At 47.4% G+C, this 25,564-nt stretch overlaps 1 protein-coding gene across 2 annotated transcripts in view; it reads left to right on the top strand.

Annotated features, from left to right (window-relative positions):
- The first annotated feature begins 18,175 nt into the window (after positions 1-18,175).
- The window catches only part of LOC115102283 (MICOS complex subunit mic25a-like), a 54,823-nt gene continuing 47,434 nt past the window's right edge, over positions 18,176-25,564 (top strand). For both annotated transcript variants that reach the window (XR_003859430.2, XM_029622074.2), the window contains exons 1-2: positions 18,176-18,424; positions 20,058-20,141. Coding sequence is in view for 1 of the 2 variants with exons in the window: in XM_029622074.2 (XP_029477934.1) it covers positions 18,401-18,424; positions 20,058-20,141 (108 nt within the window). In the remaining variant the exon portion in view is untranslated. The remainder of the gene's footprint in view (positions 18,425-20,057; positions 20,142-25,564) is intronic.

Genomic DNA, 25,564 nt, shown 5'->3' with positions numbered 1-25,564 from the left:
GGACACAATGGAGTTGTCAACCGTGATGGCGAGATCATGGAACGGGCAGTCCTTCCCCGGGAGGAAGAGCAGCTCCGTCTTGCCGAGGTTCAGCTTGAGGTGATGATCCGTCATCCACACTGATATGTCTGCCAGACATGCAGAGATGCGATTCCCCACCTGGTCGTCAGAAGGGGGAAAGGAGAAGATTAATTGTGTGTCGTCTGCATAGCAATGATAGGAGAGACCATGTGAGGTTATGACAGAGCCAAGTGACTTGGTGTATAGCGAGAAAATAGGAGAGGGCCTAGAACAGAGCCCTGGGGACACCAGTGGTGAGAGCACGTGGTGAGGCAGAGAGACGGATTCTCGCCACGCCACCTGGTAGGAGCGACCTGTCAGGTAGGACGCAATCCAAGCGTGGGCCGCGCCGGAGATGCCCAACTCGGAGAGGGTGGAGAGGAGGATCTGATGGTTCACAGTATCGAAGGCAGCCGATAGGTCTAGAAGGATGAGAGCAGAGGAGAGAGAGTTAGCTTTAGCAGTGCGGAGCGCCTCCGTGATACAGAGAAGAGCAGTCTCAGTTGAATGACTAGTCTTGAAACCTGACTGATTTGGATCAAGAAGGTCATTCTGAGAGAGATAGCGGGAGAGCTGGCCAAGGACGGCACGTTCAAGAGTTTTGGAGAGAAAAGAAAGAATGGATACTGGTCTGTAGTTGTTGACATCGGAGGGATCGAGTGTAGGTTTTTTCAGAAGGGGTGCAACTCTCGCTCTCTTGAAGACGGGAGGGACGTAGCCAGCGGTCAGGGATGAGTTGATGAGCGAGGTGAGGTAAGGGAGAAGGTCACCGGAGATGGTCTGGAGAAGAGAGGAGGGGATAGGGTCAAGCGGGCACGTTGTTGGGCGGCCGGCCGTCACAAGACGCGAGATGTCATCTGGAGAGAGAGGGGAGAAAGAGGTCAGAGCACAGGGTAGGGCAGTGTGAGCAGAACCATCACCCAATAGAAAACGAATTCTATCTTCATTATTAATTGATTCCAAGGTTGATGCAAGGATATCAATGAAACTACCAGTGTTAGAATTGGGTGGCCGATAGATGCATCCAATTACCCCTTTTTTTACCACCAAAACATTTACAGGGGGGAATTTCTATGAAAAGAGATTCAACATCAATGTTATTAGACGTAAGTGAGAGGTCATCTCTTACAAATAATCTAAAATAATCCAAAATGAACAAAAATGGATACTCTTGCTCCTACTCTGGATGTTCTACACTGGTGAACAGTATTGTAAGGAGTCATAAAGCTTGTCTCTTCAGTCAACCATGTTTCTGAAAGGGCAACAATGGAAAATTGAGAGAAGACAGAAAATGAACAAGTCGGTCATGATTTTTAAGTTTGTCTTGAAATGAGTTAAACTGCTATACAGGTTTGTTAAATTGCTTGTCATCACAAGCGATAGACTTATTTCTGGTCAATTTGAGGAAATGTATATCTGGATCAACACAATTGTTATATTTATAGTTCTCTTTATTAATATCTAATGGGTTAAAGACCGTGTCATCAGGATTGATATCCTGCCCATGGTGGTAGTTGAACTAAAATCAAATCTAGGTAGTGTTTTCAGTAGTTAACTACTGTCTTGCCATGTAGTGGTGTTGCTAACTACTGGAACTACACACTGCTTTTTATCAAATATAAAATATAATTGAAGTAGGCAGTTATTTTTTGGCATTACACCTGCCTAATTTTCACTTTAAACATATTTTTTTGTGTTTAATAGGCTAAATTACACATTTTGTTAATCAGTGCTTGACTTGGACTAAAATAGTTGCCGGTTCTCATTTTGGGTGCCAGTACTGTTTATACAGTATTTAGGGGCAGGAGCTCCACAATATTTTTTAGATAATGTTCTAGAAGAGGAACAGGAGCTCAAGCAGTAGAACATTTGAGGTGTCAGTACTCAGCTCTGGTTAGCTCCTGCCCATGTCAAGCACTGCTGATAACATTTGACCCGAAAGTGATCTGTCTAGCAATTTGTGGTCTATGACATTTCAGATTTACATATGCACATTTTCAGTGGTGTAAAGTGTTTAGGTAAAAATACTTTAAACTTCTACTTAAGTAGTTTTTTGGGGTATTTGTAATTTACTTTACTATTTATATTTTTGACAACTTTTACTTCACTACATTCCTGAAGAAAATTATGTACTTTTTACTCCATTAATTTTCCTTGACACCCAAATGTACTCGTTACATTTTGAATGCTTAGCAGGACAATAGTCAAATTCACGCACTTATTAAGAGAACTTCCCTGGTCAACCCTACTGCCTATGATCTGGCAGACTCACAAAACACACATGCTTTATTTGTAAATGACGTCTGAGTGTTGGAGTGTGCCCCTGGTTATACCTACAGTGAATAAAAAAACAAGAAATGGTGCGGTCTGGTTTGCTTAATATTAAGAATTTGAAATCATTTATACTTTTACTTTTGTACTTAAGTATATTTGAGCAATTACATTTATTTTTGATACTAAAGTATATTTTAAACCAAAAACTTTGACTGTTACTCAAGTAGGATTCTACTGGGTGATTTTCACTTTTACTTGATTCGTTTTCGGTGAAGGGATCTTTACTTTTACTCAAGTATGACAATTGGGTACTTATTCCACTGCTGCACATTTTTCACGAAGTAGTCTGGATGTAGTCAACTACTTTTTCAAAGTAACTTCAGCTAAGTAAAGTATATTTTTAGAGCTTTTTTTATTGAACATGTCCTGCTTTTTAGAGCTATTTTATCTTTTTATTTGCTTGATCTCCAAGGGAAGTCTATTCCATAGGCAAATGCCTATATAGAAAAACGTGCTCCTCGCAGTACTGTTTACTCTTGGGATTTTACAAGACATAACACTAGCTCTGGTATTGTGACTGTGTTGGTTATAGACCATATATCAATGTGGTTTTTCATGTAACCTGGGACACAATAATTTAAGATGTCAAACATATGATTAAGTTTAAGTTGGTCCACTCTGGACTCCAAAGGCAACAAGCCAACCTCCCGGAACTCCTGTACCCCTATGTGGGTCCTAGGGGGGACGTTCAGTATATACCTGATAACATTATTTTGCATGACCTGCATTCTCTTTTTCAGCTTTTGTGATAGCCCACTATACCAAGCAGAGCAGGCATAACCAAAATGACACTGAATCAAAGTTGAGACAAGCAGTTTCTTTTATCTTTAATGTTAAAATATCTAGTGTTACAAAAATTCTATTTGTTTGCCACTTTAGAAAGAATTTTAGCAGCAATCAGGTCTCCAGAAATGATTTGATCTAGGGACACACCAAGATAAGATACACTTGTTTTAGATTCAATCTCCTTGTCTGCACAGTTTACCGTTATCTTGTCAGCACTAAGCAATCTATGTTTTGTTCCAAACAAAATCAATTAAGTTTTTCCCAAATGTAGTGACAATTTGTTGTCAGACAACCAATCTCTAACAAAATGCAATTCCTTACTCAGGGTCTCCTCTATGTAAACTGTATCCTTCCCTGATACCAGTATGGCTGAATCATCAGCATAAAGAAAGATTTTGCACTTTACTGTATCTGGCATATCATTAACATATATATGAAATAAGAGAGGCCCTAAATTGGATCCCTGCGGTACTCCACAGGATATTTCTTTGGCCTCGACAGAACATCACCAACATTACATACTTGTGTTATGTTGATCAGATAAGACCTAAACCAATTCCCTGCTACATAATTTAGACCCGTGCATTTCAGTTTCATCAGGAGAATATCATGGTCCACAGTGTCAAAAGCTTTCTGCAAGTCTAACATGATCATGCCTGTATAGTTCCCCTTCTCACTTTCCTGCTTAATGTGGTCAAAAAGGTGGATAAGGCAAGTATCAGTGGAATGAGCGGTTCTAAAGCCAGATTGTAGTTCATAAAGAAGTTTTATGCTCAGGAAGGTATCCCTCAATTTGATTAAAAACAAATCTCTCAACAACTTTGGATAAGATACTTAGGATCGACACAGGCCTGTAGTTTCCTACATTTGTTTTACTGTTCTTCTTGTGGAGTGGAACCACCTGGGGTGTTTTGAGATCCTTGGGAAATACTACTAATAGAAAGGTTTGCAATATGCGTTATCATTTTAGCAGTGACACAAGCACTATCCTTTATGAATCTTACAGCTTGTCACGAGTGGCGCTCGGCGGTCGTCATCACCGGCCTATTAGCTGCCACTGATTGTCTTTCCTCCCCCTCCTTGTATGTTTATTGGTAGCACCTGTTTAGGTATGATTAGTTTGTCTTTATTAGACAGCCGGCCCGCCTGGTTGTTGTGCGGGATTATTTCAGTGTAACCTTCGGCTCTGTTGTAGAGGTACGTGTTAGTGCCTGGTCGTGACTTTTCCGTTGTACATTTTCATTCCCTGTGTTTGGGGTCGTTACTATTGTGAGTACCCTGTGGTGCGTTGGTGCAATTAAAGACGCACAGCATTGCACTCTCTGTCTCCTGCGTCTGACTCCACACCCACGACACCCGCAGCATTACAGAATCCCGCACCTAAATCAAATTGAATGGAGTCAGCAGGAGCAGCAGCCAACCCTCTCCCATCGATGGAGGAACGGGTTCTCCACCACACCACCGTTCTCCATCGGATCGGATCCGCGATGGATCAAGTAATGGAGAGAATGGACCGATGGGAGAGGAGTGGTCTCCTCTCTCCACCTTCGGCACCCACGGCCCGGACTCCCCATCACTCGACTCCAGCACCCTCCGTCTGACGCTACCGAGGGCTTATGATGGAGCGGCGTCGGGTTGCCAGGGGTTTCTGCTTCAGCTGGAGCTATACCTGGCCACCGTTAGACCCACTCCCTCAGGAGCGGAGAGGGTGAGTGTCCTCATCTCCTGCCTCACGGGTCGTGCTCTGGAGTGGGCGAACGCAGTCTGGAATGGCCCAGACTCAGCGGGGAGCACTACCCAGAGTTTTCCCTCCGCTTCCGTGCGGTGTTTGATCACCCTCTAGACGGCCGAGCGGTGGGAGAACGACTTTTTCATCTCAGGCAGGAGAGGAGGAGCGCCCAGGATTACGCGCTGGAGTTCCGGACCTTGGCAGCCGGATCTGGGTGGAACGACAGGGCCCTTATGGACCACTACAGGTGTAGTCTCCGAGAGGACGTCCGCCGGGAGTTAGCGTGTCGGGACACCACTCTGTCACTGGATCAGCTGATTGACATGTCCATTCGACTGGACAATCTGCTGGCTGCCCGCGGGCGTTCAGAGAGGGTCCTGTGCGTTCCACCACCCAGCCCCTCCCCTCCCATTCCGATGGAGTTGGGAGGGGCTGCGCCGAGGGGTACCGGAGGAGGAGGCCTTCCCTGCACCAACTGCGGTCGGAGAGGACACACGTCTGATCGGTGCTGGGGGGGTCCGTCTGGGAGTAGAGATGGCAGGCGGAATGCTTCTCGATCATCCCAGGTGAGTCTGCATCAAACTCACCCAGAACCCCCTGTTGGCCACATGTTTGTCTTAACCTTTTTTCTTCACTTTTTTCCCTCTTCCCAGCATAGGGCGCTAGTCGATTCAGGCGCAGCTGGGAACTTTATGGATCGCGGACTCGCCCTTAAATTAGGGGTTCCGCTGGTGCCGATAGATTCTCCTTTCCCCGTGCACTCCCTAGATAGCCGGCCATTAGGGTCAGGGATGGTCAGGGAGACCACTGTCCCACTGGACATGGTGACGCAGGGGAATCATAGGGAGCGTATCAGTTTTTTTATTATTGATTCGCCTGCGTTTCCAGTGGTGCTGGGGACTCCCTGGCTGGCCCGGCACAATCCTAAAATTTCGTGGAAACAGAGGGTTCTCCAGGGGTGGTCAGAGGAGTGTTCTGGAAGGTGTTTGGGAGTTTCCATCGGTGCTACGTCGGTGGAGAGTCCAGACCAGGGTTCCACGGTGTGCATTCCCCCCGAGTATGCCGATTTGGCAATCGCTTTCAGTAAAGTGAAAGCGACTAAATTACCACCTTATCGACCGGGAAGGGATTGTACGATAGATCTCCAGGTAGACGCTGCGCTTCCCAAGAGTCACGTGTACCCGCTGTCCCAGGAGGAGACGTTGGCAATGGAGACATATGTCACGGAGTCGCTGGGACAGGGGTACATTCGGCCCTCCATTTCACCCGTCTCCTCGAGTTTCTTTTTTGTGAGGAAAAAGGAGGGAGGTTTGCGTCCGTGTATTGATTATAGAGGTCTAAACGCCATCACAGTGGGGTATAGTTACCCTCTACCTCTCATCGCTACGGCGGTGGAATCATTCCACGGAGCGCAGTTCTTCACAAAACTGGATCTCAGGAGCGCGTATAGTCTGGTGCGTATTCGGAAGGGAGACGAGTGGAAAACCGCATTTAGTACCACATCAGGCCACTATGAGTACCTCGTCATGCCGTATGGGTTAAAAAATGCTCCAGCCGTTTTTCAATCCTTTGTAGACGAGATTCTCAGGGACCTGTGCGGGCAGGGAGTGGTTGTTTATATCGATGACATTCTGATCTACTCGGCCACTTACACCGCGCATGTGTCTCTGGTGCGCAAGGTGCTTGGTAGACTGCTGGAGCATGACCTATACGTCAAGGCTGAGAAATGCGTGTTCTCTAAACGAGCCGTCTCTTTTCTGGGATATCGCATTTCCACCTCGGGGGTTTTTGGGTTTTGCCAACTACTACCGGAGGTTTATCCGGGGTTTTGGCCAGATAGCGGCTCCCATTACCTCACTGCTGAAGGGGGGCCCGGTGCGGTTGCAGTGGTCAGCAGAGGCGAACGGAGCGTTCAACAAGTTGAAGGCGCTGTTCACTGATGCGCCCGTGTTGGCGCATCCGGACCCCTCTCTAGCATTCATAGTGGAGGTGGACGCGTCCGAGGCTGGGGTGGGTGCCGTGCTATCGCAGCGCTCGGGTACGCCACCAAAACTCCGCCCCTGCGCTTTCTTCTCAAGGAAGCTCAGCCCAGCGGAGCGTAACTATGATGTGGGGACCGGGAGTTGCTAGCGGTGGTTAGAGCTCTGAAGGTGTGGAGACACTGGCTTGAGGGGGCTAAGCACCCTTTTCTCATCTGGACCGACCACCAGAACCTGGAGTATATTCGGGCAGCTAGGAGACTTAACCCACGTCAGGCAAGGTGGGCCATATTCTTCACCCGGTTCCGGTTTACTTTGTCTTATAGACCGGGCTCCCAGAACGTAAAGGCTGACGCACTGTCCCGCCTTTACGACACGGAGGATGGGTCCACCGAACCTGCTCCCATCCTTCCCGCCTCAAAGCTGGTAGCACCAGTGGTATGGGAGGTGGACTCGGATATCGAGCGGGCGTTACGGGCTGAACCCGCTCCTCCTCAGTGTCCAGCGGGGCGAAGGTACGTGCCGCTTGGTGTTCGGGACAAGCTGATTCGGTGGGCTCATGTCCTACCCTCCTCGGGTCACCCTGGGGTGACGAGGACAGTGGGGAGCCTTCAGGGGAGGTATTGGTGGCCTACTTTGGCTAAGGACGTTAAGGGTTATGTCTCCTCCTGTTCAGTGTGCGCTCAGAGTAAGGCTCCTAGGCACCTTCCTAGAGGGAAGTTACAACCCCTCCCCGTTCCACAGCGGCCATGGTCACATCTGTCCATAGATTTCCTGACCGATCTTCCGCCGTCTCAGGGGAACACCACGGTTCTTGTGATTGTGGATCGGTTCTCTAAGTCCTGCCGTCTCCTCCCGTTGCCCGGTATCCCTACAGCCCTACAGACTGCGGAGGCGTTATTCACCCATGTCTTTCGGCACTACGGGGTGCCGGAGGACATCGTTTCTGATCGGGGCCCCCAATTCACGCCTCGGTATGGAGAGCGTTCATGGAACGCTTGGGGGTCTCTGTCAGCCTGACCTCCGGTTATCACCCCGAGAGTAATGGGCAGGTGGAGAGAGTGAACCAGGAGGTGGGTAGGTTTCTGCGGTCGTATTGCCAGGATCGGCCAGGGGAGTGGGCACGCTACATTCCCTGGGCTGAAATGGCTCAGAACTCACTACGCCACTCCTCTACTAACGTGTCCCCTTTTCAGTGTGTGTTGGGGTACCAGCCGGTCCTGGCACCATGGCATCCGAGCCAGACCGAGGCTCCTGCGGTGGAGGAATGGGTACAGCGCTCCAAGGAGACCTGGAGGGCCGTCCAGGAATCTCTACAACAAGCGAGTGGACGGCAGAAGAGGAGTGCTGACCGCCACCGCAGTGAGGCCCCCGTGTTTGTACCGGGGGACAGGGTCTGGCTCTCGACCCGAAACCTACCTCTCCGCTTGCCCTGCCGGAAGCTGGGTCCGCAGTGTGTAGGGCCCTTTAAAGTCCTCACTGCGAGGTGTGTTATCGATTACAACTCCCTTCCTATTATCGTATTAACCCCTCGTTTCATGTGTCTCTCCTCAGACCGGTGGTAGCTGGTCCCCTGCAGTACCTCGTGGACTGGGAGGGGTACGGCCCGGAGGAGAGGTGCTGGGTACCGGTGGGGGACATCTTGGATCCATCCATGTTGAGGGATTTCCATCGCCTCCATCCGGATCGCCCTGCACCTCGTCCTCCGGGGCGACCTCGAGGCCGGTGTCGGCGCGCGGCGGGAGCCGCGCGTCAGGGGGGGGGTACTGTCACGAGTGGCGCTCGGCGGTCGTCATCACCGGCCTATTAGCTGCCACTGATTGTCTTTCCTCCCCCTCCTTGTATGTTTATTGGTAGCACCTGTTTAGGTATGATTAGTTTGTCTTTATTAGACAGCCGGCCCGCCTGGTTGTTGTGCGGGATTATTTCAGTGTAACCTTCGGCTCTGTTGTAGAGGTACGTGTTAGTGCCTGGGTGACTTTTCCGTTGTACATTTTCATTCCCTGTGTTTGGGGTCGTTACTATTGTGAGTACCCTGTGGTGCGTTGGTGCAATTAAAGACGCACAGCATTGCACTCTCTGTCTCCTGCGTCTGACTCCACACCCACGACACCCGCAGCATTACACAGCTGAACTTTTTCCAGTGTGAAGTAATTGTTAGCTTGGTAAACTCTATTTTCAGAGTAGCTTCCTCAACATTGCAGGGTTGTCCTTAAAATGAGGGACGGGCGTTAATGATTCACAAATCACATGAAATAAATGATCAAGTGGCTTTAGATCTTCCTTGATGTCACAGAGTGTATTTTGTCACTTTAGCAAGCCAGATATATTGAATTCTCTCTTAAGAGCACTTCATTTAATGTAACAGACTTTTAACATGCAATATTGGTGTACAATTTCTACTTAAAATATCAAAAGGATGTAAGAGGCACTCTTTTCGTGGAACAACCCAGAGCTAAAATTGATTAATTTTGATTGGGCTAATATTTTCATCATAATAATAATAACCCAGGGCCTCCCGGGTGGCGCAGTGGTTAAGGGCGCTGTACTGCAGCGCCAGCTGAGACTCTTGGTTCGCGCCCAGGCTCTGTCGTAACCGGCCGCGACCGGGAGGTCCGTGGGGCGACGCACAATTGGCCTAGCGTCGTCCGGGTTAGGGAGGGCTTGGCAGGTAGGGATGTCCTTGTCACATCGCGCACCAGCGACTCCTGTGGCGGGCCGGGCGCAGTGCACGCTAACCAAGGTTGCCAGGTGCACGGTGTTTCCTCTGACACATTGGTGCGGCTGGCTTCCGGGTTGGATGCGCGCTGTGTTAAGAAGCAGTACGGCTGGTTGGGTTGTGTATCAGAGGACGCATGACTTTCAACCTTCGTCTCTCCAGAGCCCGTACAGGAGTTGTAGCGATGAGACAAGATAGTAGCTACTAGAAAAAACAATTGGAAACCACAAAATTGGGGAGAAAAAGGGGTAAAATTAAAATAAAATAAAATAAATAATAATAACCCACCCCCACACACCACTCTTCCAATTCTTGATGGATTGTATTTCTCCCCTAACCCCTCCCCTCCCTCACTCATCACCCACAGGGCTGCGTTATCTTGTGTGTGAGCGGTAAATTGAACTCAGAGAGTTTCTTGGGGCTTTAGATAGGAGGGGAGCGTGTGTTTTACACGTAGCCCCTTTCAGTAAGCCTGCAAAGAGACGTGTTGTGGAGGCTCTTATCTTCGCTCAGACACACGCCGGACACTAATAGAAATTCTTTGGAGAGGGAGCGTGTGGGGAATGCTCAATGAGCCACCAGAGCCCGGGCCTCTGATGTGAGAGGAGGGGTAACTGGTAATTGCAGTTCAACCCCCCCATCTCCCTCAAGTCCGTCCCCTCCCTGCCTCCTGATTAGTCAGGACACTAATGTCAGTGATTGTAACCATGTCGACCCTTAACCTTGGTTGATCTGCAGCTGTATTAGTAGACCGTCCTCCATCGCCCTCCTCAGATGTGAAAGGGGCCATGATTTGCATGGAGTGTCCTAATTGAATATGGTACCAATGGTCTTTTTAGTTTGCTTTACCGTAGAGATGTTGATGTCGGCTGGCCCTAGACGTCACTGAGGGGATGGAAGCTAAGCTTCAGAGTCTGGTTTTATGGTTTGATACTATGCGGTGGTTGGGTATTCATCCAGGATTAACTGGAGCTCTGCCCTGCTTTCATAGGCCCTGCATGGGCTTGAGTGTCTCTGTGAATGGCCTCAGCTCCATAGAGATCCAGTCAGTGAGCAGGATAAACTGGAGTTCTGGCAACCCATTACCACACCACTCTGCATCCCTAACTGCTACTGATTAAAGGGCCCGTACACATAAAATCAATGATTAGGATAAGGAAGTAATGAAGCATCATTTGACTACTAGGCTAATTTCCTGGGTTGACTATTGTTGGTGTTAGTGATGCTTCAGTATTTGACCATGGACCAGCTGGTCTAACCAATACCTCCCCCCTGTGTCTCAGTGATTCACTATCTCTGACAAACCCTGGTATTTCTCCAAAGGTCTCTCTCTGCATCAACTCAATTCATTAGTGCACTATTATGCTCATTGTCCAGCCCCTCCTGTGACCTTTGTCAGACGGGGTAAGAGAATAGCAATGTTATTAGCAGAGGGAAGGTGATAAAAGCTTTTCTCTTGTCTTTCTCGGGGTTGGCGCCGTGCGACAGCCGGGGTCACTTCAAGCCAAATCACTAGAGGATGTGAAGTGGAGCGTCAGGGCCCTCCTTTAATTTCATCCCTCGCTCCAGCCTTTTGTCTTCATCCAACTAAACCGCTGGACACCCCCCTCCTCCTCCTCTTCATCTCCTCATCCCTCTCTCCTCCTGCCAAGGCCCTTGCTGCTCTGTGCCCTATGAATAGTCCTTGTTAATTCTTCAGAAGATTAATTTCAGAGAGAAAGAGGGAAGAAAAAGGGCTGAAGGGATTTTGTATTTTAAAATGTATTAATGCCCTTTTGCAGTATGTCGGCAGAAATAGGTGATAAGTCACATTAGCATACCCCCTCCCTGTCCGTACAATTAAAAAGCTCATTTCATTAGCAGCCTCCCAGCTTCGCCTCTGATACTGTTTCACACCAAATGCCATCTACGGTTTCTCAGGGCTGTTTGCACATTGCGACTCTCTACATTAATCACAGTGAATCCTCAGTAAATACAACATGAATACACATGTAAACAATCCGTATTTGTATGGCTCTATATCTTACCCCTCTCTCTTACAGCAAATCATTTTTGGCTATGTTTAGGTTCAGGGCATCAGATGCATGTCTTTTATGTTTTCAGATTAATGTCATTTTAGTGGCTGTGAACTTGGTTACCACGACATTAGCATGTAGTTAACCTGCTGATTTTGTCAATGTATGTATGACAAGGTTAACTTCAGCCAGTGCTCCTTATCCCAGCCAGCCAAGATGTCCTTAAGACACTTCCTCATCTCAACACTGGATGGCAGTAGAAGTGTTCTGTATCCCAGCTCTGGGTCCATCTTCGTGCTGCATGAAGACCTACAGTAGGCTACTCTTCTACCTACCCTACTGTACTGTAAGTGTGTCATTTCCCTCTCCTAGGAAAGCTAGAGACAAATGTTATGATATCACCCCAGATAATCTAATAGGCCCTAATCGCTCACATTTTCATAAGGATTTCAGTCCAGCAGCAGCCTAAGCCATTTACCTCCATTATAATATGAATGGTAGAGTGGCACACTGCACTACCGTGATCATAGTAAATGCTCCTCTAGTGAAGATGGATAGGGGATTTAAAGTGGCAATCCAACAGATGTTTAGTTTGATTGGAAATTCTTACGTTTCCGTTTACATTACTCACATTTCCTCAACGTGGAGCCAATTGTCTCTAAAAAAACGAGCGTCTTACACACTCAGACTACATCCCTTTATTGGTTTTCCTCGAAATTGCAACAGCTGTGTGCTCAGCCCTTCTAGAAAGATCCACTCTACTTAGGCATATGGCAGCATGCTTCATTACTGTGGCTCAGATGCATACAAATCCAGCTATATTGTTAGCATTTCAACTGTTTTTGCTCGCTTTCATGTAAAAAAGGTGTTGATGGTTGAAGCAAATGAGTAGTGAAGAGTCTTCTGTGGTGCAGTACGTTAAGAACGTGCCAGTTGAGGGTTAATATGAAATCGATCAGACCACAACGAGGGGACGTCCACTGGCAGAAGTCCCAGGTGACACTTTTGGCCGTCCTTTCGTTGTCGTGACCTGTCATGTGTGAACGACTGGGTAGCCCTGGGTTCTTCTCTGAGATGGCAGACAGAGCCACGTTATCATGTCTTCAGATGCTCTGTATTGAGGGCTACCCCATGCAGCACTCTGAAGCACCATCACTACAATTCTGTTCACGCACAAACTATTTGCTGATGGACTGCTCAGTATGGATGCTACAGAACTTCAACGTTAGATAGTATATTTGTATATTTTTTCGCGTTTTGTTGTAGGGTGCTCACACCTCTTAGGGTGATTCAATTAATACCTGCCCTTTGCACTCTTGTCTGGTATTGTACTCTTTCTCTCTCTAATTTTCTCTCTCCCTCTCTCTCTCCCCCTCTCCATCTCTCTCTTTCTCTCTCTGGTTTATCAGAGAGATAGTAGTAGCAGCAGTAATCGGGGCTGTGCGGAGAGAGTGAACAGCAGAGTAAACAGGGCTTGCACAGATAACCCAGCTCTATCGGTAATTGTAATCTCAGAGCTGACATCTTTCTGCATGTAAAGCTATTGAGGCTCCACTAGCTGCCTCTCACAAGCAGCCCAGAATGCCAGTAATTGCAGACGTAACAGCAGGTGGAGGAGACAGAGAGATTTTATCCCTCACACTCTGAACAGGCACACCATGGCAAGCAACACATCCGCTGCTCAGTGCTCTCCTCTCAGAGATGTGCAGGAGGAACTCGTGGAGTGAAAGAGAATTAGTCAGTTGGATAAAGCTGCATCAGGTGATCGAAAACAAAGAGTACAGACAGAACACTGTGTGTGATTATGTATCTGTGTGTCTGTTTAGTTTAACATGTGACCAGACTGTGGCCAGTAGGCTTGGCGATACACAGTTAATACCGTATACTGGGGTGGTACGAGAAAAAAAATATGTTTAGGGTTGGGGGCACCCCCGCCTTCTGGGGGTGCGTGCTACGTCACTGCTTATAACTTAAAGTTAAGTATAACTTTAAGACGTCAAAGATCTGTCAAATAAATGATATCCAGCTCAGGGCTCCAGCTATGGATGTGGTTCGCTAACTTGCTAGCTAAGTGGGTAAATGTCAAGATCAAGCTTCTTGGTTACAGCAGAGACATCAAGATCCGTGTTGCTTAAATTGTTATGTGCGTCAGTTTTTGTAAAAACATTTTTAAATAGAGCCACTTGTGTGTACTTCCGGTAATACCGTATACCCAGGTATGGTACAGAAACGGTATGACAGTATGAACATATGGATACCGCCCAACGCTGTTGGCCATAATGTCTGTGTTTTGTTCAGTCAGTAGTAATGGATTTGACTGATAACCGTGGTCTGAAAGATGCATAATGAGACGTCATCTTATTGGAGGATGTGAAAGGTATTGGAAATAATTTGAGGGTGTTTTTGATTTGTTTACATACAGTATATGAGTCTAGGCCTATATTTTGTATGTGTGTTTGTGTGTGTGTTAATATGAGTTTGAAATATGTGTGTATGAGTGCCCCTCTCCTTTGCTCCTTATTATTTCACATCCTTGCTGTCAGGACAGCTGGGCTCCCCTTGAATAAGAACTGGAGTGGTGTTCCACCCAGGATCAGTGCTGTAGAGTTATTAATGGTAGAAGAGAGGAGAGGAAAGCCAGTGGCCCATATTCTCCGTTTCCCCAGACAGTTCCCACTCTGGGTAATCAGTTTGATTATTAACTGCTAATTTATTGCATAGCTGGGAGCTATGTATTAAATAAATACATCAGAGTAAATAAACAGAGGAGCAGAGGGAGGGAACCCAGGCAGGGCTGAGACTGCTGCTATCGGATGGAAACTCAGTACGGGACGACAGCGCAGGGGTGTGTGTGTGTTTGAGTGAGTGGTGCTATTTTCATGTGTTCTAATAACTGTACTGCACTGTGATGCTGAGATACTGGATGTAAGCTAGATGAGGGCAATGAGGAATTCAGCTGTCACAATGCTCTGATTCGGAGTAGTCTGTTACAACAACAAGTGTCTCTTCTCATCTAGCTTGGTCTGTGTTCAATATTGACATGATTCATGTGCATAGTATTGTATTTGCATTGTGCACAATTGATTTGAGTAAAGCTAGCCTATATCTCTCATCTCACCATTGATAACAGGTTGTCTGTCTGGTTCTTTAGGTTCTGTATAAGCCTAGTTCTGCTTTGTGTTCCTCATCAGCTTCCTCTCATTCATTAGGACTGGTCTTCAGTTCCAGTTCCACCACATGGTTCTAGAATCAGCCTCTCTCTCAGCGTGCCTGGGTCGGCCTGTTTCCCTGCATCCATCCCATCCGGCCTGTTTACTGAGTTGCAGCCCAACAGATAACGAGGCGTGGACGGCCTTATTTATGAGAAAACCAGCGCCCAGCAAGCCTCATTTCAAGACTTATCTCTGTAATTCATGCTTGGCTGAGTATTATCTGCCGGCTCCAGATCCCCAAAGGAGGCTCTGCGGTGAAGGAGAGAGCCCATCAGATTGCCTTTGTCTCTGTGGCGAATTAAAGAGGTTGAATTAAAAAATGACAAGGTCTGTGTGTGGTCAGGGAGAAAAGGGGATTAAGTCCGGCGTTATAGCGCTACTACAGTGCTGCTGGTCCATTGGTTCGATTCAGGGTTTCACTCATTAGTATTAGTGATGGTGTGTCTGCATGCATGTCTGCGTGTCCGAGTGTAAGGCTGTCAGATTGTATGTTTGTGATTTAGCTATAGGGAAGATGCTGTTCCTTAGCAACTTGCTATAACTACCCATTGAGATTGTGCACTAAAACTCACCACATCATGACTATTTGCTGTATTATATAGTGTGACATGTGCATGGCTAGATATGTAGGATAGGAGTAGATCTTACTCGACAACATGAATAAGACTTGCAGACAGTAAGTCAAACATGCAGACATCGAGAGTATAACACAGCAGCAGTGTTTCAGAGCTCATGCCTCTCTCCTCTGGTGGAGCAGTGCGTTCCTCAGCTCTGCTGTCGCCCAGTCCTGAACACCAGGGACTAATAGGGAGATTTTCCTCAGGCGATTCTACTGTGATTGTAATGCCTGTAATTTAGACTGGAGTTGCGGTCATCTTTACTGCTGGGCTGGCTGGCTGATTGGCTGTGAGTCTAGAGGGGAGAGGAGAGGCTATAATGGAACAGACACACCTACTGCCGACTGGAGACTTGAGGGGTCTTTAAATCGTGTCACAGACGGTCTCACACAGGAAAGGGCAGGTTAAGCACTTAGCAATGACACAAGCTAGGTAAATGCATTGTGTTTCTAAGCACGTGCTGGCTTGATTAGGAACCCTGTTTGAAGAACAGTACACTGAAAGCTCTATAAACTTTGGCCCCTGGTTGACTTCTGTGACCCTAGCCCACAGCCTCTATCTCAGACAGTGGAAACCATCCTCTCCTTGGCTCTCTGTACTGTCTAGCTTCTATGCAGCACTGAGGCATTCTCAGCCAAACTTGAGCTTTTTCACACGTGCAGCACTCTTTATGAAATCAAATTACCACCCCTCCCATCCTGCAGCCTATTTAACACACCAGTTCTGTGTTTTTTAAACCAATAAGCAGCTTTTATAATGATGACGAATCATCTCTCTGCTTCTCGCTTGAACCCCTCCATTACCTGCTCTGCCTCTCAAAAAAACCCTCCATTACCTGCTCTGCCTCTCAATGACCCCCTCCTTTACCTGCTCTGCCTTTCAATGACCCCCTCCTTTACCTGCCCTGCCTCTCAATAACCCCCACTTTACCCGATCTGCCTCTCAATAACCCCCTCCTTTACCCACTCTGCCTCTCAATAACCCCCTCCTTTACCTGCTCTGCCTCTCAATAACCCCCTCCTTTACCCACTCTGCCTCTCAATAACCCCCTCCTTTACCCGCTCTGCCTCTCAATAACCCCCCCCCCTTTACCTGCTCTGCCTCTCAATAGCCCCCTCCTTTACCCGCTCTGCCTCTCAATAACCCCCTCCTTTACCCGCTCTGCCTCTCAATAATCCCCTCCTTTACCCGCTCTGCCTCTCAATAACCCCCTCCTTTACCCGCTCTGCCTCTCAATACCCCCCTTTACCCGATCTGCCTCTCAATAACCCCCTCCTTTACCCGCTCTGCCTCTCAATAACCCCCACTTTACCCGATCTGCCTCTCAATAACCCCCTCCTTTACCCGTTCTGCCTCTCAATAACCCCCTCCTTTACCCGCTCTGCCTCTCAATAACCCCCTCCTTTACCCGCTCTGCCTCTCAATAACCCCTCCGTTACCTGCTCTGCCTCTCAATAACCCCCTCCTTTACCTGCTCTGCCTCTCAACAACCCCTCCTTTACCCACTCTGCCTCTCAATAACCCCTCCTTTACCCGCTCTGCCTCACAACAACCCCTCCTTTACCCACTCTGCCTCTCAATAACCCCTCCTTTACCCGCTCTGCCTCTCAATAACCCCCTCCTTTACCCGCTCTGCCTCTCAATAACCCCTCCTTTACCTGCTCTGCCTCACAACAACCCCCTCCTTTACCCGCTCTGCCTCTCAATAACCCCCTCCTTTACCCGCTCTGCCTCTCAATAACCCCCTCCTTTACCCGCTCTGCCTCTCAATAACCCCCTCCTTTACCTGCTCTGCCTCACAACAACCCCTCCTTTACCCGCTCTGCCTCTCAATAACCCCCTCCTTTACCCGCTCTGCCTCTCAATAACCCCCTCCTTTACCCACTCTGCCTCTCAATAACCCCCTCCTTTACCCGCTCTGCCTCTCAATAACCCCCTCCTTTACCCGCTCTGCCTCACAATGATCAACAGAGCTGCTCTCTTTTCCTTTTCTTTGCATCCTTTTTCATCTCCCCCCCATCCTCTCACTCAGTCTCTCCGTCTGTCTCTCTCTCTCTCTTCCCTTCCCTCACTCTCTCAATCTCTGACCTTACTAGCGTGTTGAAGATGTGGATGCCTGGGTAATCACAGCTTGATGTTCTGTTAATATCCCTCTCTTTTCCTCCCGGTTTTGTCTGCTCCAACTACAGTGTTGTTGTTTCCCTGCATTAAGGCTGAATGTGTGCATGCAAGCAGGCCACTCTGCCTCCGCGGTACAGAGCTATCTAGCTCGAAAATGATATATGATCTGCGTAGGGATGGAGGTTATTTTCTGTGTGAGAGACACGGGAGACTGGAGGAAAAGGGGGTAATTTTCGTCTGGGTGTAATTTGGGGTTGCGCTTTGTTGCGTTCTGTTGTCTGGCTGTTACATGTGACACTCTCTCGGCTCAGTGCTGTAGGAAGCCCTCGCATTACCGCCAGCGTCCGCCATGCACATTGAGCACAGCCAACGGGGTTCGAGAGAGAGTGTTTGTGTGCGTCTGTGTGTTTGTTGTGTGTCTTTAAGTGCATCCCTGCTGTGTTATCTCTCTGTGTGTCTCGTCAGCCTGTGCCCATCCTCCATGGCCGTCTCCTCAGTTGTCTCCAGACAGTTTGGGGACACCAGCTGTCCTCAGTGACGTCTGTTGCTCTTTGTCCCACCTCTCAACTCAGCTCTTAATCTCTTCACTCACTAGTAAGCTAACGCTCCTACAGACGGACACTATTCTCTTCTTCCTCATCCTACTCTACTAACTCTACCTCTCTTGCAGAACTATCTCTCCTCTACATCTTCTCCCTCTCTCACAGACACTAGTGTCTCTATGGTATATGGCAGGCTACAGTTATTACAGGCCACAACACAGTAGACCTACAGGAGTGGACACACGACAGCACACAGCCAGAGAGAAAGGAGCAGGAGCACAGTCTCATGGACGAGGACTCCAGCATGCATGTCAGTTTGCATGTTTGTCTTGTTTGTATTTGTTTGGCATTTTTGTTGTTATGGAGGTTTTGATGTGTTCCTGAATGATACCCTCATCATCATAATCATTGTCATTTTCAATGCTTTGCCTTCTCTGCTTGTTTTGGGACTCCACCATTGTTTTAATGTTCTCTTTTTGCAGTCTGACTGTGGCCTTGTACAGGGTAGTCTTACTACCCTTATTCACCGCTGACCACTATGTGTGTGTGTGTGTGTGTGTGTGTGTGTGTGTGTGTGTGTGTGTGTGTGTGTGTGTGTGTGTGTGTGAACCTAAATCATTTTCCAACATTCTTTTTTCGTTTTTTTTTTCGTTCCACTCTTCCGACCAGCAAAATAAAGTTAGGAACCAGTTCCAACCCCCATAAAGTAATGGTTTATATAACCCCAAAATGTAATGGTTTATATAACCCCAAAATGTAATGGTTTATATAACCCCAAAATGTAATGGTTTATATAACCCCAAAATGTAATGGTTTATATAACCCCAAAAGGTCATGGTTTATATAACCCCAAAAGGTCATGGTTTATATAACCCCAAAAGGTAATGGTTTATATAACCCCAAAAGGTCATGGTTTATATAACCCCAAAATGTAATGGTTTATATAACCTCAAAAGGTCATGGTTTATATAACCCCAAAAGGTCATGGTTTATATAACCCCAAAATGTAATGGTTTATATAACCCCAAAAGGTCATGGTTTATATAACCCCAAAATGTAATGGTTTATATAACCCCAAAATGTAATGGTTTATATCGTTCCTTTCTGTTCTTTTTGAAACCTCTGAAATCAAATTTAGTTTGATTAAAGTACTTCACCAATCAGCGAGGATATAGCAGTTTGCTATGGAGCAAGGTTTCACATGCATTGGACAGACAAGTGTAGGGATTGAAATTTTTGTGGGTATTGAGAGCGAGAGCGGGTGGAGGAGGAGGCTTGGCTTGAAGCTATAGACATCTTGTTGTGATGACATGCATTATCTTAATTAGGCCACAGAATTATACCTACAGAGAAGCAGCTTCTATAAAGGAACTTTGAATGTCTTTGAACTTCAGAGGGTTGGCTTAACAAGCTTCTGTGTGCAGAGCAGCACCAGAATTACAATTAAAACACATCGTATATTTTTGTAGTTAATAAATCCAATGCAAAACATGATATACATGACTATAGTATCCTTAACTAGCATTGAAAAAATATATCCATTCTTTTCTAATTAAAGATCTCTCCCTAATTTCTGAATCATGCTTGTAATGTCAGCTACAGTAGACTATGTTTTGGAGGGGGAAGGGTCTACACACACAGACACACACTGGCAAAGATTTTCAACTGACAGGCAGACATTAGAATACATTTCTGAGTGACAGAGTGAGAGCTTTGCATAGTCACTTTGTGTTTTTTTGGGACTGGGAAAACATGACCGGATGGTAAAATAACATACTAACCGGTTCCCATGCTTTTCAAATTACGCTTCTGTTCCGGAACGGAATAGATCACTGTCTTTCCCGGCTTAAGATTATGTTCTCCAAAAATATTGTTATTTTCTAGCTTTCGGTTCGGTTCTGTTCCCTGAACCGGTTCCAATCTCTGGTTTTCCTCTCTTTCAGGCTAAACAGTTGGAGAAGAAAGAGGCAGAGATGAAAGCACTGGGCACTTTTTTCAAGGAGCAGTTGGAACAAGTGGAGAAGAGGGTATGAGACTATTATCTTCACATGCACACACACACTGTAATGCTATGTTACACACCACTGACCCTGACTTAATGCTCACAATTCTACCGAAACAGAAATCAATTAAAATATATATGGGGATTGTTTCTTGACTTAATTATAAAGCCAGGCGTTAAAACGAGAACATTGTCTGCGAGCCTCTTCAATGAATGTGCTTAGTTGGATGTGGCCTGGCCAGGCGCCGGCGAAGAGGACCTTTAATATCCAAAGAAGAGCAGAACAGAGGCAGTCTTGTCCTGTAGGTCCAGTAGGGAAGCTCCTGGGGAGTTAGCATGCTATTTGTCTGGCGCTGCTGGCAGGATGAGATGCGATATGTGAACTGTGTCAGGAATTTGATAGGGCAACACCTTCCTCCCAGTTGGGCCTGTTGGGGGGAGTTGGGCCTGGACACTGTTCCACTCGATTCACCCCTCGATGCCAACTCCCTCAACGGACAGCTCCGTGCCGGTGTCTGTGAGAGAACCGTCCCTGTCATCCTGTGTCTCTCTGGAAACCACCAGGAAAGGATCAGTTTCCACGTAATTAACTGCCCTCAATCTCCCCTGGTTCTCGGCCATCCATGGTTAAAGCTGCACAATCCACAGATCAACTGGACCGCCGGCAAGGTGGAGTTCATTTTGTCACTCAAATTGTCTTCAGTCTGCCCTTGCCCCTGCCTTGTCTGTGCCCCATTCCAGAATCTCCGGACCTGTCATCAGTTCCTCCCGAGTATCACGATCTAGCTCCTGTGTTCAACAAGCACCACGCCCTGTCGCTGCTGCCTCATTGGCCGTACGAGTGCCAGTGACCTCCAACCTGGAGCTCCACTCCCCTGTAGCCGGTTGTATAACCTCTCTCGCCCCGAGCAGGAGGCTATGGAGGGGTACATCCAGGATTCCCTGGCTGCAGGTCATATCAGGCTTTTCTCTCCGGTGGGTGCTGTTTTTCTTTGTAAACAAAAAGGATGGGTCACTGAGGCCGTGTATAGACTTCCGTGGGCTGAATCATAGTACTGTGAAGAACAAGTACCCCTTGCCACTCATCAGTTCTGCTTTTGCCCCCCTCCATGGTGCCACGGTGTTCACCAAATCAACCTCCGGAATGCCTACCACCTTGATCGCATCAGAGAGGGGGACGAGTGGAAAATGGCATTCAACACACCACTTGGACACTGAGTATTTGGTCATGCCTAACACCCCTGCTGATTACCAGAACCCAGTCAATGATGTACTGAGGGATGTGATTGGATGCTTCATTTTTGTCTATTTGGATGACATTCAGATTTTTTTCTAAGGACTCTGAGGCTCACCAGCAACACATTCTCCAACGGCTGTGGGAGAACACGGTTATTGTTAAAGCTGAGAAAGGTGAGTTCCATGCTGCCTCTGTCTTTCCTGGGTTATATTATTGCACAGGGACAGTTATGTATGGACCCTGCCAAAGTCATGGCAGTCAGAGTAGCCTGCGCCCTCTAACTTGACGCAGCTCCAGCATTTCCTGGGGTTTGCACATTTTTACAGACATTTCATCCGTAACTACAGCCGTCTGGCAGCACCTCTCACCTCCACTCCGTTCCACTGGACCCCTGAGGCAGAGGCAGCGTTCTGAGAACTCAAGCGTCGCTTCACTGCTGCTCCGGTCCTCACTCAGACCTAGAACTCCAGTTCATCGTGGAGGTGGATGCCTCCGATACCAGGGTAGGTGCTGTTCTGTCTTAGCTTTCCCCCTCTGATCAGAAGCTCCACCCACGTGCATTCTTTTCCCGTAAGCTCTCACCTGCAGAGAGAAATGTTGACATCGGTTTCCGGGAACTCATTAAGCTGCCTCTTGACGAATGGCTTCACTGGCTGGAAGGCTCTGTACTCCCCTTCATCGTGTGGACCGACCACAAAAACCTGTCCTACATCCAGACCGCAAAACGTCTGAATTCCCGGCAAGCCAGGTGGGCATTGTTCTTCGGTAGATTCAATTTCACACTCACTTATTGCCCGGTTCTAGGAATACCAAGCCTGCCAGTTCACTGCCGATAACACTGGTTCCGAGCCAGATTCCATTGTGCCATCGACCTGCATCGTTGCCGCTGTCTCCTGGGAGATCGAGTCCCGTATCCGCCAGGCTCAGCAGAACCAGCCTGACCCGGGTAACGGTCCTAGAAATGCTCTGTTTGTTCCAGATTCTGTTCGCTATGATGTTCAGTGGGCCCATTCTACACACCTCACCTGTCACCCTGGTATGAACCGGACCCTCGCCTTCCTGACCCTAGCTTTTGGTAGCTCACTATGGAGAGAGATGTCTGGGAGTTTGTCTCAGCCTGCTCGTTCTCTGCCCGGAACAAAACCTCCACTAAACCCACTACCGGTCTGCTTTGTCCTCTGCCCTATGCTGCGTGACTTCTGCTAAACCTTCCTCCTGGAGCGCTCAGCTACCCTGTTTTGAAAATGCCCACATCACCCTCACCAATGCCTCGTCAGTTATGTCACCTTTGGAGTGTGCTCTGGGTTACCAACCCCCCTCTGTCCATGACCATATACGTAATTGAGATCGTACCTGAAGGAAGGCCCAGGCTGCCCTTCTTCGTGGCCATGACCCAGTCCCAAGCCAAGCATCTCTGTGCCTCAGCTCCAGTCTACACCCCAGGCCAAAAGGTATGGCTCTCTTCGAAGGACCTGCCATTGAAAGTGGCTTCTAAGAAACTTTACCCCCGATTCATTGATTCCTTTGAAATTGATTGTGTCATTAACCCCTCTGCTGTGCAACTGAAACTCACAGCCTCTCTCAGGATCTACCCTACCTTTCATATATCCCTGATTAAACCTGTCTGCTCCAGTCCCCTGTAGCAGCTCCTCCACCCCCTCGGCTCATCAATGACCGTCCTGCTTATACAGTCCGGCAGCTTCTGGACGTGCGCCATCGGGGTCGCGGCTGCGCAAATTGTGCACCACCCTATGGGACTCCCAATCACAGCCAGTTCTGATACAGCCAGGAATCAAACCAGGGTCTGTAGTGACGCCTCTAGCACTGAGATGTAGTGCCTTAGACCGCTGCGCTACTCGAGAGCCCAAATGAGGTGATGGCGGCAGATGAATGGCACGACAATGAGCCTCAAGGTCTCATTATGATGTCTCTGTGCATTCAAATTGTCATCGATAATGACAATGTATTCATTGTCTGTAGCTATTGCCTGCACATACCATAACCCCACCGTCACCATGGGGCACTCTGTTCACAATGTTGACATCAGCAAAGTGCTTGCCCACACAACACCGCTTTGCCATCTGCCCGGTACAGTTGAAACCAGGATTTATCCACGAAGAGGGCAGCAGGGTAGCCTAGTGGTTAGAGCGTTGGTCTAGTAATCGAAAGGTTACATGTTCAAATCCCTTAGCTGACAAGGTATAAATCTGTCATTCTTCCCTGAACAAGGCAGTTAACTCAATGTTCCTAGGCTGTTAGTGAAAATAAGAATTTGTTCTTTACTGACTTGCCTTGTTAAATAAAGGTAAAATAACAAGAGCACACTTCTCCATTGATGGTGAGCATTTGCCCTCTGAAGTCAGTAACAATGCCAAACTGCACTCAGGTCGAGATCCTAGTGAGGATGATGAGCTTCCCTGAGATGATTTGTGCAGAATGTCTTTGGTTGTGCAAACACAGTTTCCGACAGCTGTCCAGGTGGCTGGTCTCCAACGATCCCGCAGGTGAAGAAGCCAGATGTAGAGGGTCTGCGGTTGTGAGTCCGGTTAGATGTACTGCCAAATTCTCTAATATTCAATTCTCTGGTGGACATTCCTGCCGTCAGCATGCCAATTGCACGTTCACTTGAGACATCTGTGGCATGTGACAAAACTGCACATTATAGAGTGTCGACAGCACAAGGTGCACCTGTGTAATGATCATGCTGTTTAATCAGCTTCTTGATATGCCACACCTGTCAGATGGATGGATTATCTTGACAAAGGAGAAATTCTCACACAGGGAAATACGTTTTTTGTGCGTATGGAACATTTCTGGGATATTTTATTTCAGCTCATGAAACATGGGACCAACACTTTACATGTTGCTTTAATATTTTTGTTTAGTATATAAGGTTATTTTCTGTGCTCTCCTAGCTGTGCTGTTGAGGAACTAGAGCAAGCACACTTGAGGTTGTTTTGTTAGGAACACAGACCTGTATTCCCGCCTCACACAATTACAGTTGTTCACATAATCCAAAAAACGGTCCATTATAAACCACAATCTGGGTCAGGTGGGCATCATGTGAAGGCTTGTTCTACTTTCAACATGACTACCTAAGTTATAAATACGATCTCCACAAGGCAATTCAGAGAAGCAGATTGTAATTTTGGAGTGCATAGGATGGAATTCAGATGGGTGTTCCGCTGTGAATTTTTATGTGCTGTGCTCAAGTTCAGAAAGTCTGTCAGTCAAAACCCATTACAATGCTGTGAAGCGGAGACCCTGAGGTCATGTATAGCATGTTACTGTACAGCCACTGCGTTTCAATTTAGTTGCTCATCAGTGTCCAAATCTGCCATTTATGACCCGGATACGGATACAAGTGTAAAAGGGTTCATGTTCTCTGAACTATTTGAGGACATTCCCAATGTCAAACCAGCTCAAAAACATTCCGAGAACATTACAAAAAATGTTATTTAAATGTAACCATGTTTGAACTTTTAGGAAACGTCTGTTAAGGTAATAAAATGCCAAGAAAATTATGTTTTTTGTCAAGTTCCTTAAATGTGTTGAGAATGTTCCAAATCCAAGCAACTATCCTGCATCATTCTTAGAAAGTTGTGGGGAGGTTGTCTGCAAAATAACCATAGGACAACCAAGCTCTTAAAAACACAGAACGTTACGGACTAATGGGGAAGACAGGCGTTAAAGCGTGAACATTCTCTTTGAGTCTCTTCACTGAATGCGGTGGGTGAAATTTTGCCCATCTGTGGGATGAGCTTTCTCACATCACACATGCAGGAGAGTAGTCCCCTACTTTCACTTTATTATGGTAGGGACCAGAAACACATTGCCCTTAGAGGGGAAAAGGCTGTTTTTCTGGGTTTTACGGATCTTTAATTTTCCATCATTTTCCCAGCGTGTCCCTGACATTTCCAATACATAAAAGTTGTGATGCGCAGCGCTAAACAGCGGCCTGGCGCCGATGGAGAGGATTTTAATATCCCAGGCCAAGCAGAGTAGAGCAAGAGGCAGTCCTGTCCTGTAAGGCCAGTAGGAAGGCTCCTTGGGAGTTATCATGCTGTTTGTCTTGTGCTGCTGGCAGGGAGAGATTCAACTTGAAAGGGCAACCCATGCCTCCCTTAGGGCCACAGCAAAACAGTTAGGGAAATGGACACTGAAAGGATTTCATGGAAGTGGAAGCAATGTTGGCTGAGTAGGATACACCA

The sequence above is a fragment of the Oncorhynchus nerka genome, linkage group LG20 (genome assembly GCF_034236695.1).
Source record: "Oncorhynchus nerka isolate Pitt River linkage group LG20, Oner_Uvic_2.0, whole genome shotgun sequence".
NCBI classification, from domain to species: Eukaryota; Metazoa; Chordata; class Actinopteri; order Salmoniformes; family Salmonidae; genus Oncorhynchus; species Oncorhynchus nerka.
This window is presented reverse-complemented; position numbering and strand designations above follow the sequence as displayed.